Source organism: Panthera leo, chromosome B2 (genome assembly GCF_018350215.1).
Source record: "Panthera leo isolate Ple1 chromosome B2, P.leo_Ple1_pat1.1, whole genome shotgun sequence".
Classification (NCBI taxonomy): Eukaryota; Metazoa; Chordata; class Mammalia; order Carnivora; family Felidae; genus Panthera; species Panthera leo.
In genome coordinates this window covers 31,807,459-31,833,638 of record NC_056683.1, presented here as the reverse complement: position 1 = coordinate 31,833,638, position 26,180 = coordinate 31,807,459, and the positions used below count along the sequence as shown (strand labels likewise).

The window sequence follows — 26,180 nt, the reverse complement described above, 5'->3', positions numbered from 1 at the left end:
AGGTGTGATTGATTACCCAGAAGATGAAGAGCTTCTGAGCAAGCTGTCAGTGAGAGGCCTGTGCCAGGACTGGAGGAAGGCATTGCGTCATCTTCCTGTATCTGATGCTGGAGGGTGATGCACATAGTGAGAGGGCCATTTTGTATGTCTGGGCGTCTACTCTTGTTACGTTTTGGCTGTGAGCCAGAGGTGTGGTACGTATCGCTTCGGCTTGGTTTGAGCTGGGAGAAACCGAAAACCCCGGGAGCAGTAATGGCTTAACCAAGACAGACGTTTATCTCGTTCTCACGCAGAACCCCAGGGCTGGCAGGGTCTTTAACACTGTCAGGGATTCAGATTCCGTCTGTCTTGGTCGGCCAGCCTCACCATTACTCTTCCTGCTCTGGTCCGATGTGACTGCTTGAGTTCCAGCTTTCGTTGTCTGTATTCCAATCAGCAGAAAGGGGGAACGGCAAAGAAGGACCCATTTCTCCCTTTTTATAAGGCCACTTTCCAGAAGTTGCACACAGCAATTCCGCTTACGGTTTGCTGGACAGAATTTGTACCTAACTGCAGAGGAGGGTGGAAAACTAGTGCTTACTCTGGAAGCCGATGTGCCCTCTTAAAATGGAAAGTTCTATCAAGGAATCAGGGATTATGGATATTGGGGAACAATTAGAATTCTCTGTCTTGCCATTGTCTCTAAACAATTTCTTTTTTTTTTTTTTTTAACGTTTTACTTATTTTTGAGACAGGGAGAGACAGAGCATGAACGGGGGAGGGTCAGAGAGAGAGGGAGACACAGAATCTGAAACAGGCTCCAGGTTCCGAGCTGTCAGCACAGAGCCCGAAGTGGGGCTCGAACTCACGGACCGCGAGATCATGACCTGAGCTGAAGTCGGCCGCTTAACCAACTGAGCCACCCAGGCGCCCCCGTCTCTGAACAATTTCTTGAGTAAGGTCCAGAAACGGGGGGATTGTGCGGTGGCTTTTACCAGTAAAGCAGTGTCATAATTTCCATACAAATCAATAGTTTAAAAAGTCTTTTTTGCCTTTATGTGTGTGTGGGGGAGGACATTCCAATGAAATCTACCTACCGGTTCTAGGCAAAGCATTAAGGGGCAGTTTAAAAACAAACAGGCTGCCTGTTTTGTTTTGCTGGCAAACTTCCCACTAGGGATTTCTTGAAGTCTTTGGAAGCTGGTTTGGAGGCACCTGGAGCTTGTATCTAAGACACAGCAACACACTTTCCTCCATGTCTCCGCCATGAGTTGCCTCTATTAATAACGCCTGTCTTTGAGGGTCTCAGGTCATTGGCCTTACTAGAACATCAGCAGAATAGCTCCAGTGTGCATCCTTTCAAGATGATTGTAGTTTGTTAGCAATGCCAGCCAGTTGAATTCTCAGAGATATATGCCATATAGTTATGTATTCCTTGCTCAAAACTCCAGGGATCTATACACCTGTTTGGCCTCTAAGGCAGTACTAGCCAATGGAACTTTCTGTGATGTCAGCGATATTCTACATCTGTGCCATCTAATACTGTGGCCACTAACGCCATGAGGTTATCGAGCACTTGGAATGTGGTTAGTGCCCCTAAGGAACTTTATTTTTAATTTCATTTAATTTTAATTAGCCTAAATAGCCAATGTAGCTAGTGGCTGCTGTATTAGCACAGCTTGAAGGTATCTTGCGGTTTAAGGACTCATCTAAGTTTGGAGCCATTTTTACGAATTTGGTGAAGAGACCCAAGGTTAATATGGATGTGGGGTATGCAGTTTTCAGAATTCAAACATACCAATTAATTCGTGTTCCTCTTTTTTGGGGGTAGGGAGTTTCAAGGACAAAGGGTTTTGCCTGATCTTGGGAAGAATTTTTCTTCCCAAAAGTTTACTGAAAATGTAATCATAAAATCGATAGGGGAAGACAGAGTTTTGGGGTGCAGTGCTTTTTAAAAATCAGGATTACTGAGATATAATTTATGCACAGTAAAACTTATCCTTCTTAACTGGATTGTTCTATGAGTTTTTAAAAAATGTTTATTTGTTTATTTTTTGAGAGAGCACAAGTGGGGTAGGGGCAGAGAGAGAGAGGGGGACAGAGGGGCGAGCCCAATGTGGGGCTCGAACTCACGAACCACGGGCTCATGACCTGAGCCGAAGTCAGACGCTCAACCGACTGAGCCAGCCAGGCGCCCCTGTTCTATGAGTTTTGACAAACATTCATTGTGTAATTGCCACCATAATCAAGATAAAAGATATCTCCTCTCCCCCTCAAAAAAAGTTCCTCATGGGCACAATTGTTTTCAAGTGAACCCTGGTTAACGTGTCACTAAGTATAATGAACAACTTTAATACTTGAGGTGGATTTAGGTCATCTGTTTAAATTCTGTTTTATGGGATTACGCCTCAGGGTAGAAGAATTTACTGTGGTAATATAGCCAGCGTGGCTTGTTGGGGCAGCCAAGTGAAAGCAAACGGCTGGTGGTGAACATAATTTATTGGCATTAAAAAGAACACATCAGCCAGATGGATGCATGCATGCTGATCAGGGACTGATTTGGCAAGATGCTTTACTGAGGAAGTGATATCAGGTACAGGGCTGAACACATTTTATTTATTTATTTTTACAACTAGGTGAGTTAAATGTATGGACTCAGAACAGTTCCCGGTGCTTGGTAAGTACTGCTTAAGTAAGGATTAGCTAATCTTCCTAATATTGCTATAATTCACAGTTAACCCGAGATCCACCTACCTTTTGACTGGCTAGAATAAGCTGTCAACGAGTTCTGTTGGTAGGATTGGCATCTCCAGTTTCTCCAACTATTTTATCATGATTTATATTTTACATATTCTCCTAGAGACTTGACACTTTCAGATTTACATATATATGCATTTTTTTTTTTTTTTGGTAGAAAGTGGGATTCCAGAGGTTCAAAGCGGAAGCTTTTCCCATTTCCAGAATTGCATTAGTAAATTCAAATAACACACCCAGGGAAGGGTGAAGTCACCACTGAAACTTTTTTGGTTTCCTGTAATCTCCTTTAATGTTACTTCAACCCATCATCTTAGATACTTTGTCCTCCACGTGCCCCAATATTCAAAATAGCCCCCTTACTAGGTTAGGTTTTCCTAATTGAAAGTTGCTCTTGATCCATATCCCAAGGTTCCTAGAATTCTAGGATATTTTCCTTAGTTCAAAAGTGTTTTAGGGGCGCCTGGGTGGCTCAGTCGGTTGAGCTTCCGACTTCGGCTCAGGTCATGATCTCACGGTCCGTGAGTTCGAGCCCCGCGTCGGTCTCTGTGCTGACAGCTCAGAGCCTGGAGCCTGCTTCGGATTCTGTGTCTCTCTCTGTCTCTGACCCTCCCCCGTTCATGCTTTGTCTCTCTCTGTCTCAAAAATAAATAAATGTTGAAATGAAGTCTTTTTAAAAAAAAAAAAAAGTGTTTTAATAGAGTCTAGGGTGTCTCCAGACAGATTTAACATTGCAACAGGTCTGGAGGGACAGACCTTGGGGCCATTTGTGCTGTCCTACGCGAGGATCTGGCTTGATCTTTAAGGCAGAGCTCTTTAAACTCACAGGGCGAATCAGCGGAAGTGTGCTAACGTGCCCCCTTTTCATGTGTACCAGGAGAAATGTGTTGGGAACGTTTATGAGTTCTTTGTCTTCGTGATTCCTTTTGGCTTGGTTCCCAGCACTTTTAAACCACGTGAGTTGAAGGTTTGCCAAGATTATTTGTATGTCTGTGGCGTCTGTATGTGGTAGAATTGGATTGTTGATACTTCCTTAACCTCTTTTGTGACTTTTTTTAACATTTATTTATTTATTTTTGAGAGATAGAGAGAGACAGCGTGAGCAGGGGAGGGGTAAAGAGAGAGGGAGACACAGAATCCGAAGCAGGCTCCAGGCCCCAAGCTGTCAGCACAGAGCCTGACGCGGGGCTCGAACTCACAAACCACAAGATCATGACGTGAGTCGAAGTAGGACGCTCAACCGACTGAGCCACCCAGGCGCCCGTCTTTTGTGAGTTTTTTAAACTTGCTAGTGGGTCTGGTTTTGGAATTCTGATATCCCCAAATCTAATGAGCTGTGGCCTGACCAGGCATTTTATTTCCATCTTCCCTTGCTTCTCAAATCCCTTTTCATTTTTCAATTTTCTAGCAGTTTCGCCTGAAGGTGGTCCTGCCTCCACTGAAAGCTACTAAGAGAGAGTCTACATATTTTTAGAGAAAGATTGTAAACCGTACTCGGCGAGTCCAGAATGGTAGCTACTAGTCACATATGGCTATGATAATTTAAATTTAAATAATTTAAAATTAAATGAAAAAATCCTACTCCTTAGTTGCACTAGCTATTAGCACCTTCAATGCTGAAGAGCACATGTGGCTAGTGGCTGCTTTATTGGACAGCTCAGACACAGGACATTTCCACCATAGCAGAAAGTTCTATTGGACAGTACTCTCTCTAGGTGTTTTCCGATGATCCCACTAACTTTACAGATACTAGCGCTCTCTAGTTATGTAGTCCTTCTCCTTTCCAAAGTTGATGTTGAAGGGTTTCCTTCTGTTGGTATGTTTTCTTTATATTCAGTTATGTAGACATGTGATCAGGGTTTGTTTAGTGACAGAGCAATGATTAGCATATTTTCACAGCTGCTGTTAAAGGCATAGCCAAAGCACAGAAGCGCTGGCGCTGCCAAAGCATCTACATTTGGCCACATTTATTTTGGTTTCTGTACGCCTGACTTTTTCTCTAACTTTTTTGTTAAAAATGTTGGAGTATTCCCAAATTGACAAATTCCCTCGCTTCTTATTCCAAGTGTAGATTCCACTGTTGGCCACTAGGTGGCAATAGGCTCCTATTTAACATTCTTGAGCTTCAGAGACCATTTAAAACTCATTCAGATCCTTGCAATGGGTAATCTGGCTTTTTCCTCAGAAAACTTAGAACATTACTCATGAGGATTAAAAATACCTTCCCAAGTCTCTGTTGTACGTTCTGGCATGGAAAAACAGTGGAAATTCACAGTGACTGAATACATATGCCAAACCCTAGAAGCCTCTTGCTTCTACCTGGTACCAGTGGGTTCTTCATTTTTTTCCCTCCTAATTTAATTGTAGAAAGATAAACTTTCTTCTTCTCTTAAGAATATTTTTATGTTTGTTTTTGAGAGAGAGGAGAGAAAGCAGGGGCAGGGTGGAGAGAGGGGGACCAAAGCAGGTTCTGTGCTGACTACAAGAGCCTGATGTGGGGCTTGAACCCACGAACCACGAGATCATGACCTAAGTCAAAGTCAGATGCTTAACTGACTGAGCCACCCAGGCACTCCATCTGTGATTTTCAAACTAAAGAAGTACTTTTTTACCTTTTTTTTTCTCTCTCTCTGCTTTGAGTCCTCACTCATTTGATACAAGAAACAACGCTTAAACTCAGAACTGTTTCAAATACAGCATCAATGTAGATTAAAAAAGAAAAAAAAAGAGGAAAGGACAGAAGCACTAAATAATTTACCTGTTATAAAAAAAATTACCTATTATGTTTACATGTGACAATCCTCTACCTTCAAGAAGGCAAGCTTCAGAACCCTACTCAATGGTTAGAATTCAGAGTTAACTCACAGTGTTATGACTGTCCTCTGATGATACCATGTTAGGAGGAATTGTTGGCCAAACCAAAAATCAGGGAGGCCTCCTTCTCCTTGTCAAACCCTACATTAATGTACTGGTGCTGCTTTATAAGCAGAGGGTAAACTAAGTCCCTTTTAATTATGACTCAAGATAACATACATATATATGTAAATATATATGTAAATATATATATATTTGCGGCTGAAATACTGCTCATATTTATTAAAAAGGCAGAACATAATGCATCTGTAGGGATCCAGAAGATAATATTAAATTAATTATTAAGCATTATAAATGCTGGTTTATCAGTCTTATGCTGACAAGGTTTGTTTGTTTCTTATCAAAATTCCAGGGGCTCCTGGGTGGCTCAATAGGTTAAACCTCTGACTTCGGCTCAGGTCATGATCTTATGGTTCATAAGTATGATTCATGGTTCATGAGTTCAAGCCTTGCATCAGGCTCTCTGCTGTGAGTGCAGAGCCTGCTTCAGATCTTCTGTCTCCCTCTCTCTCTGCTCCTCCTTGGCTTGCATGCACGCACTCAATCAAAAATAAACGTTAAAAACATCCCAAATAGTGAAGTCTCTCCTTTTTAGGCAGGGGCAGGCAATGAGAGTCTCATTCAGAGTCAAACTTCTTGGATGTAAAATTCTTTGGATTGCCTCCCTCTGTTTTCCAAGATGATTGACAGTGGATATACTGAATTACAGCTTCACTTTCTCATTTGGGACACTGAGAGTTGGGAGACTATACTCTCTGCTAGAAACATCACAGACTAGAAGACATGTGTAATTTCTCATGGCATTGAAAAAAATAAAAACCAAAACCAAACCAAACCCCCCCCCCCCAAAAAAAAACCCAAAACCTTCAGAGAATAGAATATTTTCATCTGCATCCTTTGTACTTCAGCTTTTCAAACACTGTTAAATCCAGGGGCCCTTGGCTAGCTCAGTTAGTGGAGCATGTGACTCTTGATCTTGGTCATGAGTTCAGGCCGCATCTTGGGCACAGGGATTACTATTTAAAAACTGCTTAAGTGCTGGGGCGCCTGGGTGGCTCAGTGGGTTACGCATCTGACTTTGGCTCAGGTCATGATCTCACAGTCTGTGAGTTCGAGCCCTGCGTTGGGCTCTGTGCTGACTGCTCAGAGCCTGGAGCCTGCTTTGGATTCTGTGTCTCCTTCTCTCTCTGCCCCTCCCCTGCTCATGCTCTGTCTCTCTCCGTCTCAAAAATAAATAAAAACATTAAAAAAGTGTTTTAAAAACTGCTTAAATGCTAATAGAAATTCATAAAACATTTGTAATAATAATTCCACATCATGATAACAGAATGAAAAATAATTATATGAATTTAGCTCCATGTCTTCTGCAATAACCCGTGTTTCCAGGAAACTAGGATTTAAGGGTGTTTTCTGTATCAGTGTATGTCTTTCTTTGATAAAAATGGATACTCGTGTGATTTTGAAAATTGTCAGCAAAATGGATGGTTTGTTCCTGTGCAGAAAAGCAGTAACACAGCAGGCCCGCCTACCATTCTTTGAAAGGTCTGCTTACAAGGTTGGTCCCTGCCTGGCATCTGGGAACTTGGATTTTGAAAGGGTTTCCACCATTCCCAGACCCGTTAAGAATATGCCTAAATTGTGTCTAAACTGTATAAAAATTGGTTTATGCTGAACACCTGCTTTCCTTCTGCGAGTCTGGAATTTTGGAATGTGCTAGGCAGAGGGTGCCTCCACCACCAGGCCCCAGTAAAAATCCTGAGCGCTGAGCGCTGAGCTTTCCTGGCAGACAGTATTTCACACCTGTGGTCACACTCATGGCTTCAGGAATTAAGCGTGTCCTGCGGCTCCAACAGGAGAGGACTTTTGGAAGCTTGCACCTGGTTTTTCTGGGCTTTGTCCCATGTGCCTTTTCCCTTGAATGACTTTGCTTCATAAACTTTGACTGTAATAAGTCACAGCCATGAGTACAATTATATGAGTCCTCCTAGTGAATCACCTAATCTGGGTGGTCTTGGAGACCCCTGAAATGGCCTCTTACTTGATCACAAGATGTCTATCTTGTGATATTTAAAATCACCAAAAACTGACGTATGGTCATAGTTTATGATGATATTTGCTCAAACCGGGGGTGCCTGGGTGACTCAGTAGGTTGAGCGTCCGACTTAGGCTCAGGTCACGATCTTGCAGTTTGTGAGTTCGAGCCCCGTGCTGGGCTCTGTGCTGACAGCTCGGAGCCTGGAGCCTGCTTCGGATTCTGTCTCTCCCTCTCTCTGCCCCTCTTCCACGCACACTCTGTCAATCTCTCTCTCAAAAATAAATAAACATTAAAAAAAACCCTGGTTTTACATAGTCCCATGCAAGAAGGTCAGTTAAGAAAGGAAAATTCTTTAAGTTTGGTTAAGGCCTTGTTGGTTTTGAAAAATGACACTGATCTATGAATATTACAGGAATTAGAGGTTTTCCTGATTACTATTATATAAAATTTGGGCTTAGATGGCACATCATGCCATGAAATGACTGAAGCAAATATGATTTCTATCTTGGTCTCAAACATCAACTAAAAAGATTTACAAAAATCATAAGAAACTGTATTCTATAAAGCAGGCCTATGTCTGAAAAACCTGGTATCACCTCTCTTTGATGCTTTTGAAACTGGAGATGTACTTCCTACTGCATGGCTCAAAGGGAAAGGAGTTTAGGGTGATCTGATAAACATGGAGTCATGGGGTAAGTCTGTTTCTATACCCTGATGTGAATAATATAAAAAGAGAACTATAATGTTAACATACTACACCTGTGATCTACACCTGTGAGCAAATATCATTTGCTACCAATTCTGATCTTATGTTGATTTTTGCACTTGGAAAGCATATTCTTCATGGTTGACATGCTTTATCAGTCCTGTATGAATGTCAATGGCGAAATCCAGGCTCAGTGTCTGTTCCATCTGGGATTTCTAGGAGTGATGGTTCCACCCCTCAACTAGTAAAAACGCAGAATGAATTTGGTCATCTACAATGAAGTAAAGCGAATTTTAGGAGGTCCTCTATCAGTTGGCCTCTTATTCAACAAGGAGAATCGATCACCATCAAGAAGTGTATTATTTCTCCATGCCTGGGTAAAACAACAATGACCTGTCCAGTGATCACCAAACGCTTCAACCATAAACATGGCCACATGATCATCTCCTTCCTCTCAAAAAGAAAGAACAACAATATTCGATTTAGATGGTTTATGTTCCTCAGGAAAGGTCCCTCAATAGACTGGAAGAACTTGAGAAAGAGTAAGTACATTGAATTAAAATGCAGACACTCAGAAACTGGTGTCAGGGGCACAATTTAGCCATAATATCCTTTTTGGAAGTGGAGGATTGCTGGACAACAGGAGTATTAGAATCACTTGTTCCAAGGCTACATGTGATAGTTGAGATCACTTCCGGAGTCCTGTGAAGAATACGAAGAACGTAAGGGGTGTCTGGGTGGCTAAGTTGGTTAAGTGTCCGACTCTTGATTTCTGCTCACAGCTTGTGAGTTCAAGCCCCGTGGCAGGCTCTGTGTTGATGGTGTGGAGCCTGCTTGGGATTCTCTCACTCCTTCTCTCTCTGCCCCACTCCCCGCTTGTGCTGTCTCTCTTTCAAAATAAATAAACTTTATAAAAAGAAGAAGAATTATTTAAAACAATCTAAGCTCAAAGACTACATTCCCTTTCCCTCTGGAGTCCCAGGAGAGAAAAATATTATAGAGAGAGGCTGAATGCTGGCCTAAGAAAAATGGAAAAGTTTCTGGACTTTCCTTCAGTAATGGGGCAAAGTCATGTTCTGTGGCCACACCCACTTACAGATGAAAATGGGATCAAGAGTTGGGGGCAATTTGACTCAACTTGAAAAAAAAGGAGCAGCCTCTGAGAGTTTCTCCTCATTCTCACGGCACTGCCTATGACATATCCTGAACACAGCATCCTTATTGAATGCTCCCAAACTTATGTTGCAATGAAATGAATTATATCCCAAGAAGGAAGAAGGAAACAGAAATACCACCTGTTGGCTGAGGTCCCTGTCATCCTGAAATGAAAGTAAGAGGGGAAGATGAATTTGGTCACTGAGAGAGTAAAGAGTGACAACATGTGAGAAAATTAACCAGATGTTTGCGCTGCGGCCCCCGTGTCACCGGGAATGAAAGCAGGGCCCATTCTGTGGGTGTGAGTCTACCCCAGGCTTCAAAGAACACCCTGCAGAATAGGGTGACCAGCAGCCTCAGGTATCTTACTGGGTCAGATCTCCATCTAGCTGTCTTCCTCCCTACAGGCTGTCTTTGCCTTAACAGAATCTGATTTCAGTGGCCTCTTTTGCTCTGTTGTTTTGTTTTTCTGTCCCAACTTCATGACTGAAGAAGAGGGGAGTGAGACAGTGGAAAGACAGTAGCAACCACTTTCAAGAAGTTTCTTACCTCAACGGCTTCTAAAACGGAGAAGGAGGCTCACTCCGAGAGCCACGAACCCTAGCACGAAGCCTCCGACTCCAGCCAGCATCTTGCTCCGGGCAGAATCAGACTGTGCCTCTGAGAAGAACGAACTCAGGGTCAGTCCTGTCTTCACCTGCCACAACCCCAAGGCCTTGTCTGATGCCTGGACCCTGATCTAATCCACTGCGGAGAGAAAAGGAAGAGGATAAGGCCAAGCTTGGAGCCACTATGGAGTAGGAGCAGATGTGGACAGCACGCTAATGTTTTGGGCCTCAGAGTGATGACTTCCACAGGAGGCAAACGCTGGTTTTATTCAGCCCATTAAGTCTGAGCTTATGGGACTGAATGGAGACGAAAGAGAGAGGCAGTTCCCATGTGTGAGGGCCAGTCATGAATGCAATTGCCTTTCTGAGTTTTTGCTTTGACAAGGAGAGATCCTTTAGACCTGCCCAGGGCAGGATACATGTGTGCTCGAATCGCCAGATCTTTACTGCTCCAGCAAAGATGGCGGTTAGGTTGATGAGGAACAATATGGGGTGGTGTGACCCCAATGTATAGTGAGTGACACAAGACAGAATGAGAAGCCCTCAGAGCCTGGAGTTCAGGGAGCAACTCACTCCACTCCACGGTGACAGGACCGTCCAGGCTGGGGTGCTCCACCTGGCAGGTGTAGACATCTCCCTGCTGGGGGGTCATTTCCAGCATCACCAGCATCTGGAAGGTCCAGTCTCCATTATGGATCAGGTTAGTGGATAAAACCCCAGCTGTTTCCTCCTGTCCATTCAGGAACCAGCGGACTTGAATGTGGCCGGGATAGAAATCTGACACATGGCAAACAAGCATGTTGTGGTGCTGCAGGTGCCCCTTCTTGGAGGGGGAGACGTTCACGTTAGACTGGACTAGGAGGGGACAAGAATCTTGTTACGACAGCTGAGACCACCAAAAACAGTGCATTTAGCGATTTTTTTTTTGCCAAAATGACTTCTTAGATGTTAAACCTGAATCATATCTATTAAGGTATTTAGAGGCATAAGATGGAGCACATAGTAGGAAAAACAGAATGAAACATTCAGTTGTTCTAAGAATGACCTTGTCATACCCAATAAAGAAAGAGCAAAGAAGAACAGGAGAGGGTCAAAGTTGGTGCTAACACTTTTGCTGGAAATGTAAGAGACAGTAACTAATATTTTTTTGATCAGAAATGTTTGAACAGGCTATGCCTTGAATTTACATTTTCTCATCTTGTTCAAAAGGATGTATAATCTTGTCAAATATTATCTCGGAATCAGGATATAGTCAGTCAATAGATTTCCTTTGATCTTGCAGTTTGATATTTTCATTAAAAAAAAAAGTCTGTAGCCAGATCCACAAACCTAGTGTTCTTCGCTCTTTCGTGTTTGATTAGCAGGGAGTCTGGCCCTTTCCGCACTGATCTTGGCTCCTGTGCACCATGACGGGCTCTGAGCCCGGGTGGGGTGGCCTCCCCGGGGCGGAGGGGGGGGCTCCCCTCTCCTCTGCTGCCCAAGCCCACCCCTTCCAGAGTCGTCACCTTCCCACCCGCCCGTCACCTCTGCGCTGCAGCGTGAAACCCTCGTCCGGCTCGAAGTTGTGCTTGCACACCGTGTCCACGGCGCTCCGTCTCAGCTCCAGGAACTCCTTCTGGATGTTCCAGTTCTTGGCAGTTTCTCGGCCCAGCTCAGACTCCGCCACAAACACCCCCGCGGCGCTGTCACTGTCGAACTGGATGAACAGCTCTCTGTTGTACACGTATTGTTCCAGGAAGCGGTGTGTCCCGTTCAACTCGTAGCAGACACTCCGCCTCTGGTAGAGGTAAAGCTCTATGAGGAGTAGACTGTGAGGTTAATATCAGAATGGATAGCTGAGTGTGATAACGAATAGGGGGGTGAGGAAGCATTTCTTGAGCAAATTTGAATCACAAGGCAAAAATAGAATGAAAGGAATGACATTAAATTTCAATACTTCTGTTAAGCAAAGTGCACCACTAAGAAGTTACTAGGGAATAGGAATAGACTCGCCATGCCTACAATTGACATGGGACTCATATCTAAAATATATAAGCAACTCCTAAAACACAAGCAAAATAAAGGACTGTGATAGAGAAGTAGGTAAGGAGCGGGATGGGGATTTGTAGGAGAGGAAACTTGCAAGGCAGACTGCGGCTCATCAGTGGAAAGAAAATCGAAAATTCAGAAGGAAATGAGACTGAAATCTATCAGACTCAGAACAAGTAGAGAGTTAGATAGTTCCAAACTGGTGGCTGGGGGTATGGAGAAAACTCACATATTGCTTCATGGAGTGTAGCTGCCTCAGATGGTCAGAATAGCACTCAGGGGACACTCGGTCAAACTGAAGAGATGTATGTCATATGACGCAGCACTCCCACAACTTGTTAGACATCAAAAATGTTCACACAGGCCCATAAAGGGACAGCTAGGGGCTGCTGCTGGCTGTGGCAGTATTTGTGAAACTGAGGAGTTGGCAGAAATCAGTCGGTGTGATCATCCCTGGGACAGCAAATACCTAAACTGTTGTCATGTGCACCGTGGAATATTATGCAACCCTTAGAAGAAACCAAATGATTGTACTCTTAACTCTCTTGTCAGATCTTATGGTTATTATGCTGAGTGACAGAAAAAGAAAACAATATACTTTATAACATTGTGTAGGAATGTTAAAAATATAGACACATGGGGGGCACCTGGGTGGCTCAGTCAGTTAAGCGTCTGACTTCGGCTCAGGTCATGATCTCACGGTCCGTGAGTTCGAGCCCCGCATCGGGCTCTGTGCTGACAGCTCAGAGCCTGGAGCCCGTTTCAGATTCTGTGTCTCCCTCTCTCTCTGCCCCTCTCCTGTTCATGCTCTGTCTCTCTCTGTCTCAAAAATAAATGAACATTAAAAAAAATATATGTATATATATAGACACATGAGAAATACATATTTTGAAAGAATGCATAGGAACAAAAACTATGTAGGAAACCCATTAGAATGGGTGGGTGTGGGGCGCCTGAGTGGCTCAGTCGGTTAAGTATCTGACTCTGGATTTCAGCTCGGGTCATGATCTTGTGGTTCATGAGTTTGAGCCCCATGTGGGGATCTGTGCTGACAGCTCAGAGCCTGTTTGGGATTCTCTCTCTCCCTCGCTTTCTGCCCTTCTCCCACTCTTGCTTACTCTCTCTCTCAAAATAAATAAATAAACTTAAAAAAAAAGAATGGGTGAGTGCATTTTCTGTGTGTGTTTGAGAATCTTATCACAATGATCACGTTAGGGACACTCAGACAATGTGATTTTTTTCCCATGTCTTATCCTGTTCTTTACACTTGAACATTTTAAAGCAAGTTACTCTTTTGTTTGTTATCTGTATACAGCATCTAACCTTAGTCTTAGTAAATACTTATGAATCAGAGAATGGGCAGATAATTGATTTTGTTTTTTTAAATATGTTTCCAGTTTTATTGACATATATTTGATGATAAAAAACCACATAGGGGTGCCTGGGTGGCTCAATTGGTTGAACGTCCGACTCTTGATTTCGGCTTAGGTCATGATCCCAGGGTTGTGGGATCAAGCCCCACCGGCCTCCAGGCTGAACATGGAGCTTGCTTGGGATTCTCTCTCTCTCTTTCTCTCTTTCTCAATCCACCTCCTCTCCCCCTCTCCCCCACTTGTGCATGCTTTCTCTCTCTCTAAAATGTAAAAAATCATGATAAAGCCTGATGGCCTGACACACGTGTACATTTTGAAATAGTCACAAGCCAAATGGCATATTCACCATCTCATACAGTTACCAGTTACCTTTTTTTCTTTTTTTTTTTTTGTAGTGAAAACACTCAAGATCTACCTTCTTAAATTTCAAGTACACAATACGATACTGTCAACTATAGACACATTGCTGTACGTAGTTCTCTAGAACTTAACTCATCTTGCATAACTGAAACTTAGTACTCCTTGCAAAATACCTCCCCATTTTCACCTCCCCTAGCCCCTGGTAACCACTTCTATGGATTTGACTATTTTAGATTTCACATACAAGTAAAATCATGCAGTATTTGTCTTTCTACATCTGGCCCGTTTCACTGAGCGTAATGTCCTACAGATTCAGCCATGTTGTGGCAAATGTCAGGATTTCCTTCTTGTTAAGAGGCTGAAGACTATTTCGCTGTGTGTGTATGCCACATTTTCTTTATTCATTCATCTGTCCATGGACATTTAAGTTGTGTCCGTATGTTGGCTCTGTGAATAATGCCGGAGTGAACATGGAAGTGCAGATGTCTCTTCAAAATCCAGATTTCATTTCTTTTGGATGTATACCCAGAAGTGGGATTGTTGGATCTTGGATCATATGGTAGTTCTAATTTTACTTATTTGCTTACTTAATTACTTAATTAATTTAGAGAGCAAGAGAGTGTGAGCAGGAGAGAGGGCAGAGGGAGAGAGAGAGAGAATCTTAAGCAGACTCCATACTCACCGGACTCTGGGATCATGACCTGAGTTGAAATCAAGAGTCGGACACTCAACCGATGGAGCCACCCATGCACTCCTATTTTTAATTTTTTTGAGGAGCCTCCATACTGTTTTCCCTAATGGCTGCACCAACTTATATCCCCACCAGCAGCGTGCAGGGTTCTCTTTTCTCCACATCCTAGAATCATTAATCTTCTTCCATCTTTTGATACTAGCCATTCTACCAGGTGTGAGATGGTATCTTATGGTGGTTTTGATTTGCATTTCCCTGATAATTAGTAAAGTTGAGTACTTTTTCATATACATGTTGGCTAACTGTATGTCTTCTTTGGAGAAATGTCTATTCAGGTCCTTTGCTGGTTTTTTAATCAGTTTTTTGTTTGTTTGTTTTCTATTGAGTTACATGAGTTCCTGTACTTTGAAAATAAATTTAGTAAATTTAGTAAGTTGCTTGTTAGTTTAATGCAATTTTGTTTGTCTGTTTTTGCTTGTTGCCAGTACTTTTGATGTCATGTCCAAAAAATCATTGCTCAAACCAATGTCAAGAAGGTTTTCCTGTATGTTTTCTTCCAGAAGTTTTATAATTTCAGATTTTACATTTAAGTCTTTAATCATTTTGAGTTGATTTTTATATATGGTGTGAGATAAGCATCCTATTTTATTATTATGCATGTGGATATCCAGTTTCCTCAGTATCATTTATTGAAGACTATCTTTTCCCCATTGTATGTTCTTGGCATTCTTGTTGAGTATAAGTTGACTGTAGATGTGTGGATTTATTTCTGGGCCATTATGGTCCACTGCTCTATACGTCTGTATTTATGTCAGTATCATACTGTTTTTTTTTTAAAACTTTATTCATTTATTTTGAGAGAGAGAGAGAGAGAACAAGGGAGGGGCAGAGAGAGGGAGAGAGAGAATCCTAAGCGCTAACAGCACAGAGCCCGACATGGGGCTGAAACCCACAAACCCTAAGATCATGACCTGAGCTGAAATTAAGAGTTGGATGCTTAACCGACTGAGCCACCCAGGCACCTTAGATTATACTGTTTTTAAAAATTTTTTTTTAACTTTTTTAATTTTTGAGACAGAGAGAGACAGAGCATGAGTGGGGGAGGGTCAGAGAGAGGGAGACACAGAATCTGAAACAGGCTCCAGGCTCTGAGCTGTCAGCACAGAGCCCGATGCGGGGCTTGAACTCACAGACCGCGAGATCATGACCTGAGCCAAAGTCAGACGCTTAACCGACTGAGCCACCCAGGCACCCCATAGATTATACTGTTTTAATCACTGTAGCTTTGTAATATATTTTGAAATCAGGAAATGTGATGCTTTGTTCTTGCTCAGGATTGCTTTGATCATTCAGGATCTTTTGTGATTCCATATGAATTTTAGAGTTATTTTGTTCTATTTCCATCAAGAATATTATTGGGGTTTTGAAAAGGATGGCATGGAATCTGTAGATCATTTTGGGTACTATGAATATTCTTCCAGTCCAGTCTTTTTTGATTTCTTTTGCCAATGTTTTGTAATTTCCAGTGTACATGTCTTTCACCTCTTTGGTAAAGTTTATTCCTAAGTATTTTACACTTTTGGTTGCTATTGTGAGTGTGATTGTTTTCTAAACTTCTATTCAGACAGTTCATTGTCTGTGTATAGAAAGGTGATTGATGTTTGTATGTTAACTTAATATCTTGCAACTTTACTGAATTTTTTGAAAAGTTCTAATTGTTTTTTTGTTTTTTGAGTCTTTGGGGTTTTCTGTCTATATGAGCTTGTCATCCACAAACAAAGATAATTCTACTTCTCCGTTTCTGGTTCAGATATCTTTTATGTCTTTTTCTTGTCTAATTGTTCTGGCCAGGACTTCCATAACTATGTTGCAAAGAAGAGGCAAGAGTGGATATCCTTGCCTTGAACCAGATCTTGGAAAACTCTCAGTTTTTCTCCATTGATAAGGTAGGCTGTGGGCTTTTCATATATGACCTTTACTGTGTTGGGTTTGAGTTCCCTCTATACTTATTTTGTTGAGAGTCTAATTGTGAATGGGTGCCAAACTTTCTCAAATGTTTTTTCTGTGGCTGTTGAGATGATCATGTATTGTTTTTCCTTTTTGTTTTATTAACGTGGTATATCGCACTGATTGATTTGTTTATGTTCAACTATCCTTGCATCCCAGGGATGCATCCCACTTAGTCATGGTGTATAATTCCTTTAGTATGCTGTTGAATATGGTTTGCTTGTATTATTTTGAGGATCTTTAAAACACTTTTACATGTTTATTTATTTATTTTGAGAAAGAGAGAGAGAGCATGAGCATGTAGGGAGAGGGGTAGAGAGAGAAGGAGAGAGAGAGAATCCCAATCAGGCTCTGTGCTGTCAGTGCAGAGCCAAACAGGGAACTCAAGCCCACCAACCATGAGATCATGACCTGAGCCAAAACCAACAGTTGGATGCTTAACCCATTGAGCCACCCAGGTGCCCCTCTTTTGAGGATCTTGAATATATATTCATTATGGATATTGGCCTGCAGTTTTCTTTTCTTGTATTGTCTTTGTCTGGTTTTGTTATCAGCATAATGCTGGTCAGCAAAGAGTTGATTATACATTACTGGCTGCCATTGGGGGTCCACAATTGTCTATTGAAGGAGTCTTTAGATTGCAGCTTCTCTATGTGACTTAAAATGTATCATCAATGGAAACTCCAGAATGAATTTATGGCACAACTTCCCAGGCCACAGAAATGAGGGCAATGCGGCACAGTGGCAGAAGTAAAGGATGTTTGAAGAGCATGTCAACACGAGGCTCACCATGTCAGTTCAGGGTTGAGCTCGGGGAGCCCAGCTCCAGATGAAGCTTCTCCTTCTGCTCAAGACCCTCTCCGAGTGGCTGTCAAGGGGCCTTAACAGGCCCTCCTAAGAGTCAGAGAAGGGTGTGTGTGTGTGTGGGGTGGGGGGGTCCAGCCATTGTCTCTGTCACTGCAGAGATGACTAGAGTTGATTTGGGTGGTCTCTTCAGAATCCTTGTCCTTCCTCAGGGCTCCATGTGTCCCAGTTTGAAGTTGCTCAACTGGTTGCTCAGGCAGGGAGGAGGAAGAGTAGCCTCAGGAGCCACCGCACAAGCCTCAGGGAGCCCCATTCTACTTTTACTGGCTGTGCCACAGGAGCACTTCATTTCTCTCAGTCTCCTGAGCCTGTCTTCTTGCTCTATGCTCTGACCTCTCAGCCTCTGAGCCCCTGGCCCCATCCAGTTTGGAGTCTGTGATATCTATCTTCTACCTGCCCTGCCTGCTCTCCTCCCCCACATCCAACTCCATTCCCTGTTCCACTAAGAGGTTTCCCTACCTGTTTTTCAATCAGAACACAGTTCTGCTAGTTCTCAGTAGTGGTTGCAATGCTTTCTTTTTTTAAAGCAATTGACTTAAAAAAAATTTTGATGTAGTCCCAATGGTTTGTTTTTGCTTTATTTTCCTTGCCTCAGAAGACTTCTCTAGAAAAATGTTGCTATGACTGTTGGTGGGAATGCAAACTGGTGCAGCCACTGTGGAAAACAGTATGGAGAGTGCTCAAAAAATTAAAAACAGAAATAGTAAAAAGTTAAAAATAGAAATAAGAATCTACTCATTGCATTGCTGGCTATGTACCCAAAGAATATGAAAACACTAATTCAAAAGGATATGTGCACCCCTGTGTTTAATGCAGCATTGTTTATAATAGCCAAATTATGGAAGCAGTCCAAGTGTCCATCGATGGATGAATGGATAGAGAAGATGTGGTGTATAGATACAATGGAATGTCATTCAGCCATAAAAAAGAATGAAATCTTGCCATTTGCAATGACATGGATGGAGCTACAGTATAATGCTAAGTGAAATAAGTCAGTCAGAGAAAGACAAATACCATGTGATTTCAGTCACATATGGAATTTAAGAAACAAAACAAATAAACAGAGGGAAAAAAGAGACAAACCAAGAAATGACTCTTAACTATAGAGAACAAACGATGGTTACCAGAGGGAAGGTGGATGGGGGGATGGGTGAAACAGGTAAAGGGGATTAAAGAGTACACTTATCTTGATGAGCACTGAGTAATATATAGAATTGCTGAATCACTATATTGTACACCTGAAACTAATATAACACTGCATGTTAACTGTACTGGAGTTAAAAATTTTTTTTTTAAAGTAAAGCAATTGACTTTCTTTATCCCATAATGAGATCTTATTTTCAAAGCAGACAGATGTCATACAAAGGGTCTCTCAAAACTGTCTTGTATGTGTACTTGAAAAGTATCACAGAGTTTGTAAAACTCTTGAAAACATCTGAATTTTCTAGAGTAGAGCTAGAAGAGTTCTGGCATAAAAGAAATCATCTTTTCAGAATAGGACATATTAAGACTATGTAATTACTATAGGGTATAAGGAAGACAATGTGGTCAGGGCAGTAAAGATGTCCACAGACCAGCTGTGTGGCCTTGGGCAAGTAATCAACTTCTCAGAGTCTCAACTTTTTTACCTATAAAAAAGGATGTTGTTATCATTATTATTTTTTTATCTTGAAGGACTACTTTGATTTAATTTAAAACTCAATAAAATGATATAAATAAAACTTAGAGCATAGAGTCTGGCCCTGGTCACTGGAGGCTAGAGCTCTTCCCCTTGTCAAGCTGTGATGGGGTAGATTATGTGGAGACAGAGAGAAACGAGGGACAGAGCCTGGTTTGTTCAGAGTGGCTCAAAAGGAGCTGCCCTTTGAAGCACGACATTAATGCTTGAAAAGGAGCTTTTATTAACTTAATACTGATAGTTTTTCTTTCCACCTCTTCTTTCACTTGGGAAAGGGAGGCAGAAGAAGGGGAGTAAACAAAAGCTTAAATCCCCAGGTGTCTTCTGCTGCCCAGGTGTGTGGTAGGCCGGAGTCCCAGGGCCTAAGTGCCAGGATGGAGAATGCCCTGAACAGAGGATGTTTCAAGCGGCTCTTAGAGCTCCTGTTTCATCCATGAGTCGGATGCTTCCTTTCTCCACAATTTTCTTCATGATCTAATAGGCACTAGTATTTTCTCAACAATCTCAGTGTCACCCAGGTCCCGTTAAGCGAGGTTCTCCCCTTTTCTCTCTTTTTATTTCTGCTCTGTTGGAAGTTGAGGAAACCCCGAGGAATTGGAAACATATGAGGGAAATGGAGGAATATGCCCAGGCCCATTGGGTCCAAGTTTCCCGGACTCCACATTTCACCCAGCAGTGAGTTCCTCAGCATCAAAACTGTGCCGAGAGCTCTGGGTCCACCTGTTCCCACCCCCCAGTGGTCTCTCTTGCAGGGCAGGGAAATTCCATTTGTACCTCTTATGTCTGAACCCACTGGCTTCTCCACCTCACCCCACCCCTCCCACCACCCACCACTCTCTGTTCACTCCAAAGCAGACCCCAGACCTGATTTCAAATGTACTCATATCAACGTCCACCGCTATCACTACCCACCACACCAGAATGGTGATGCCTCTCCTCTCATGTCCTGTGGGACGCTGTCTCATCTCACCAGCTACTTCCACAGCCCCTCTAGCAGTCTAGGATTCTCGCTTCTCCATTTCTTCTCTTATGTGCAAGCACACGTGCATGGCTGAGATGCCCTGTCCAACTCTCTGTCCATCCGAGTCATAAATGTCTGAAATTTTCTCTTCCCTCTATCTGAGAAATGGGTATATCAGGATGGAGTCTGAACAGATGGATTTGGGAGTTTCAGATGCTACTAACTCTGGAAATTGAGGAAAGAGCCCCATAGTACCTGATCCTCAGGAGGAAGTGGGGCTGGCCTTATGGATGGGGATGAAGAGGCTGAGAAATTTTAACATAAACAGATTCACCTTTCTATCACACATGGTGGTGAATCAGAACTAGAAAAGGCCATTTCCTGTTTCTCACTTCTTCTCTGGCTCTGTCCTGATGTGCCCTGACCTGACTCCTGATGTGAGGGACAGCTGCAACTGGTATCCTGCTGGCCTTAACCATAGCTTGTGCCTGTCACCCTCTTCTGCTACCCTGGCCAACAATGGTCATGGAATGAGGGTTCTTGCCTGGTTCTGCGGACCCTTCCACAGAACCTACCAGCACCTAGGTTCTGGAGCGCCTACCTGGAGCACTGATTCGATAGAGAGATCTTCAGATTGTGGACAATGCAAACTAACCATAATTTCCCCTTTCTGATCTTTGATGTTGAAATGCCATTTTGGTGATCCCTCTGTGAGAAACTTGTCCCTCCAAATCACTCCAGATAACCAGGTACCATTGTCCCTTGATTTCCTTTCCTCTCTGGTGAGACTAGCAGCTCTGCACGATGTCAGAGCCCCAAAGCCTTCCTCAGGGAGTGGGCCCATATGGAAGGCCCCCTAAGATCATTTCCCTGAGGGAGGTTCTCCAAGAATAGCAGCTCTGCACTTACCTGGGGTGTCTCTGCTCTGAACCAAAGGGGAGCTCAGCGTCATCAAGGACATCATGAGAGCTGCCATCCCTGGGGCCCCAGGGACCCTCAGGACCACCACCCTGGAGCCTGGGAGAAAGAATGGGGGCTGAGATATTTGCAGTCAGAGCAGTTCTCACTCAATGGGATATCAGAGAGGTTGGACAGCCTTCTATAGCCTCTGGGAGTGGCCAGATTCTGAAAAAGGAACCAATAATCAGGAATTGTCACTCACCAAACAGAAGTTTGGGGCAAAGCACATGATTCTTTAAGGTGTAAGATTCACTGAAGACAGTATAAGGAGAGAGATTCTCATTTTGAGCAACTGGCTGAGCCATAAAGCTTGATTATTTTATATGTTTTCCTCCCTAGGAACATCATTCCCCCTCCATGGTGAACACCATCCCCTATTTAAAATTAAAAAATCAAATCATCTTCCTCTTAATGATATTGTTTTGAAATATGTCATTGAAGTTATCTTGTATTTTTTATGGGTAGTGACTTTTGTGAATGGATAACTTTTCTTTAAAACTTCATGTTGATTCTTAGTATCATACAAGAATTCATTTGTTATCAAATGATATTATGTGTACCATTTTATGCCTTTGATAATTTTTATATATACCTTTGGTAATTTTAGAGGAATTGTTTGATGTTTCCAGGCAGATAAGCAGAAAGCAAAAAATACTTAATTGCTTCATTTCTAATTGTTACTCTTTTATTTCCTCTTCGTATAGAATGTGGTGATATAAGGCACCTTTATTTAAATGTTAAACATTTAAATGTTACTGTTAAGGACAAATTCCCTAATCATTTCACATTAAGTCTAATGGTACATCTTTCTCTGACGTGTTGTTTTATTATAGAGGGGTTTGGAGCTACAGTAAAGGAGGGTGGATCTACAGAAAGTTCCTCTGGTGTTTATTGTTAAAATTACAGAATTTATATTAGTGGGGCAAATAATACATTGCATTTGATAAAGAATTTCATGTGTTCTTAACTAGTCCTGCATTGTAATAATTAACATTTCTTGATCCCTTACTATGTGCAAGGCTTTGTTTTAAGAGATTCACAAATTCTGAGTATCATCCCAATTAGATTTCACAATAAACTGATGACATAATAATTTCCATTCTACATGAGAAGCAGTAAGTCACAGTGGGTTTTTAAAAAAAGGCAGGAAGTAGCAGAAAGGGCCTGATGCTTTGCTGTAATGTATCAGGAACAATTTCCTAATCGAAAACTTAAATAATTTTATCTGCTTTTATTCAGTTCATCAGCACTTTATTTAAGGACTTAATACATTAGTTGGAAATTGTATTTGTTTTGTCATTGTCTTTCTAGGTTGTGTGTTCTGGGGGAGTATATTTCGGGAACTATCTGTATTGTTTGTTGGGATTATTTGGTGTTTAAAAGTTACCAAAAGTATATACATATGTTGAACTGAAAAAAAAAAAAAAAAAAAAAAGAATGGTCTTTGATAACTTCATTGGTCTATTCGAAACTCTCAGATCTGTAACTTTCTGAAGCATTTTATATGGATGCTCCCATGTCACCCTCACAGAATTACTGATACACAAGTGCTACCATCTCCATTTCAAAAATGAAACTGTGGCCCAGAAAGGCCAAGTAATTTGTATAAAGTGGTACAGTTACTTCCATGCCTTATCTGGTATAACCCAGAGACCCTTAGTCAATCCCCTTTTTACTTCTAAGATCTACAGAACTGCTGAGAGGAGAAAATACACACCACACACCTTGAGTGACTGCCTGTACAGCTCCCAGGACTAATTCTGAGTTCTGGGATCGACAGTCTAACCTTCTAAATGGTTAACACACTGCTTAGGACTTGTGCTGTCCCAGAACACGTCCATGCAAGGGGGATGGTGTTCACCGTGGAGGGACCTTAAGTAGGATCCATGCCCAAGGTGGGGCTTGAACTCACAACCCTGAGATTAAGAGTAGCATGCTGTTATTGACTGAGCCAGCCAGGCAAAGAGGAAGATGGTTATGATGTCTCTTTCATAGTTTCCTTTCTCTTATTCCCAAATCCCACATAGGTTGGAACTTTCCGGGCCACCTTCATCCTGACAGCTCTCCTACTTCCTCTCCCAGTGGTTCTATCATTTTCTTTCCTGGCCAGAGATGCCTCTTCTGACATTTTCTGGTTGAGCTGTTTCACCTCCACCCCTTCTCCCTCAACGGGATAGGGAAGTAAGTCCTGGATTCAGAACTCCGCCCTGCCCTGCACTACCTCATTCTCTCTTCACAGGCTGGTTCACAGCGGTCACTGCAGATGCACCTTGAAGACATAAGGTGCCAGACCCAAGTCATGATCCTGCGAGTCATCTCCCTGGCTGCCCTTCTGAGTCCCCATGGAACTGGGGCCATCAGGGGTGAGTGCTCTGGTGGGCCAGAGAGGGTGTGGACTATAAGGAGATTTGTAGCCCACAGGTGCTGTTTTCTCTCCTGTTTCTCCCCTTCCTTCTTCTTCCTCTTGTATGAGGTGTTCTGCTTTTTTCTTTCTGACAGCAGCAAGAACCAGTGTTTATTGAACCTGACCAAGTGCCAACTCTCATTTCATTTTCACAACAGCTTTTGCAGGAGTGCATTTATTATTCTCAACCTAGAAATTAAAAGGCAGAGAACATGCCTCATGAGCTCTATGTCAGAGTGTGGATGAGTGAAGAGCCATGGCTCTGTGTCTTCTGGACAATCTGTGTGTCTCTCTTAAATTTCAGAGGTAAACTTCTTGAAATTGGAGTCTGCAATGCCTGTTTTGGACTTTCCCCTGCTTCACTCAGTCCTCAGCCCACTGCATTCTCCCTTTTGTCTCCTCACATCTGATGCTGCTCTCAGTGGGGCCACTAGTGGTCTCCCTACAATGAAAACCAGTGGTCACTTCTCTGTGTGTATCTTACCTGTGTCACTAGCAATATTTGCGACATGACCACTTCCTCCTTCCTGGAATTTTTCTCTTGTTCTTTGTCTTGAGGAGCACACTTCCTCCTTGTTTTCTTCCCACTTATTAGTCGTCTCCTTTACAGCCTCTTTTTAAAAACATTTATTCAAGTGATTTCTACACCCAATGTGGGGCTTGAACTCATGACCCCGAGATCAAGAGTCACATGCTCTTTCAACTGAGCCAGACAGGTGCCCCCAGCCTCTTTTTTGAATGTCCATATTTGTTGCCAGGACGCAGGACCACACACTCTGACCCTACTATGATGACTCTGTACACTTCTTGGGTGACTCAATCCAAGCTTTTAACTTCACCTACCATGAGGACTCCTAGTCTATGTCACCGGCCCAGTCTAGCCTGAGATCCATCCATTATTTCAACTGCTCTCAAATCAACTCCACTTGGTCACCCAGAAATTCAAACTCATTATGTCCCCCAAAGAACACTTTTTCTTCTCTCAACCACTTCCTTGTCCTTCATTACTTTTTCAGTCACTGATGCCACAATTCTCCATGTTGCTTGGATATTTTGGACTCCTTCATATCCCTATTTCCACCACAGTACTTACTGAGTCCTGTGGCTTCTCATCTCTTCACTGTCATTCAAATTCATCCTCTCTTCTTCTTACCCCATGTTACTGCCCTATCTACACCCTCATCACTTGCCACCTGATTGCTGAAGAGTCCTACTGGTCTTGCTTACAAATGAGCCTCCTCTAATCTATCATCCTTATAGCTGCCACCTTCATGTACAAATCTGATTGTATTACTCTCTGAAGACCCTTCAATGATTTTCCAGGGGGCTCTGGATCAAATTCAGACACCTGCAATTATCATACAAGGCAGGTCCTAAAGTAGGTTCTCCATATCCTCCGAGCTGCTGTAGCACCCTCCGACCCTCCAAGAAGTCCCATGCCTCTCTGCTCCTACGTCTCCTGCTAGAGACACCACTTCTCTCTGTCTCTGCTAACCTCACATAAAAACCATTTCTAGAAAGCCTTACTTCAATCTCATTTTAATGCTCTCCATTTGCTCCCAAGCAGCACCTGTATGTACCCTGTGATAATGCAGTAGTGATGACCACATATATACGAATCGTCTTTGTCTCTCTCATTCTTTCGATCTCAAACAGCTTGAGGACAAGGACCATGTCTTTTGAGTTATAGCCTTAATGCCTAGAGAGTCAAGGTTCACATTAAGGCTTTTTTTGACTGAATGAAAGTGAACATCTGTAAGAATATAATTTGCTTCACAGTGCACAGACCTTTAGTTTTAAGACTTTGCAAAAACAATAAAAATGAGATATCTTAGGATGAACAAACTATGTCCGGGTAGCCATGTCTGTTCCCTGTATGTTTTCTTCTTTCTTTTTCTTTTATCTTCTTTTCTGTAGGTGAGGATTTTGTAGCCACTAAATTCAGTGGATGTCCCCAAGCATTTGCATGAGACAATGAATCCTGTCACTAGAAGCATCCAAGGAGAGGATTAGTTCTTGTGTTGGAGCTGCAGGGAGAATCTTTGAATCTTTGATTCGGATGCTAGACCAGTGAGCCCTGGAGCGTCACTTCCTCCTAATTCCTTTTCTTTTCTTAGCCCCAAACTGTCTCATTTTTATTGTTTTACTGTAATACCAATAGATTTTTTGTTATTGTATATCTTTTTGTTGTTTCTTACACATCAGGTAAAACTAAGATGCTATGCCATAGGTGTTTCAAACGCAACAACTATTATTTCCAGTGGAAACTACCCTTAAAAACATAAAGTCAACAAGAAAATTTGTGAATGCTGTGTGAATGATAATACTTGAAAATTTAAAATGCCTTAAATGAAGGTGTTGTGGACAAGGTTACATGATCTACCATCATGTAAAGCTAAAACAGTAACTAGAAGTCTGTAAGTAGCACCAAGACTCTGGACGTCTTTTCATTTCCTTCACAATTTAAAAAATTTTCCACTCCAGAAGATTTTTATTCCACTCTCCCCTTTCTCCCACTCCACTCTGTGACTTTATCATTAACTTTATATGTCTTTTTCTGCAAGGCTTCTGAGATGTTGTGGGTGTGGATGGAGTGGATGATTCCATCTTCCTTTCAGCATGAATTGTGCTAACTTGGGCTAGTTATTTAACCTCTGTGGGCAGGTCCCTAATATGCAAAAGAATGCTTTACCTGGGGGTATGAAGTTGCAAAGAATAAATTGAATGCATAGTAAGTTCTCCA

The 26,180-nt window shown here is 42.3% G+C and overlaps 2 protein-coding genes across 2 annotated transcripts in view; one reads left to right on the top strand and one right to left on the bottom strand.

Annotated features, from left to right (window-relative positions):
- The first annotated feature begins 2,614 nt into the window (after positions 1–2,614).
- Positions 2,615–26,180, top strand: part of LOC122220664 (RLA class II histocompatibility antigen, DP alpha-1 chain-like) — a 43,646-nt gene continuing 20,080 nt past the window's right edge. The window contains exon 1 of the mRNA XM_042940374.1: positions 2,615–2,656. Coding sequence (XP_042796308.1) covers positions 2,625–2,656 — 32 coding nt within the window. The 5' untranslated portion in view covers positions 2,615–2,624. The remainder of the gene's footprint in view (positions 2,657–26,180) is intronic.
- Positions 10,054–23,948, bottom strand: LOC122219247 (HLA class II histocompatibility antigen, DP beta 1 chain). The gene is made up of 6 exons (XM_042937448.1): positions 23,922–23,948; positions 21,141–21,198; positions 20,983–21,090; positions 11,636–11,905; positions 10,685–10,966; positions 10,054–10,163 (listed from the first exon to the last, which is right to left on the bottom strand). The coding sequence occupies exons 1-6, from the start codon at positions 23,946–23,948 to the stop codon at positions 10,054–10,056; spliced, it is 855 nt and encodes a 284-aa protein (XP_042793382.1).

What these genes read in the sequence shown, in the direction of transcription:
- LOC122219247 (XM_042937448.1), bottom strand. Translation starts at nt 23,948, where the DNA reads ATGTCGCAAATATTGCTAGTGACACAG. An exon ending in CCTCTCTGATATCCCATTGA is followed by an intron (nt 21,091 to 21,140) that starts GTGAGAACTGCT and finishes TCTTTCTCCCAG; the next exon opens with GCTCCAGGGTGGTGGTCCTG. An exon ending in TCAGAGCAGAGACACCCCAG is followed by an intron (nt 11,906 to 20,982) that starts GTAAGTGCAGAG and finishes TACTCCTCATAG; the next exon opens with AGCTTTACCTCTACCAGAGG.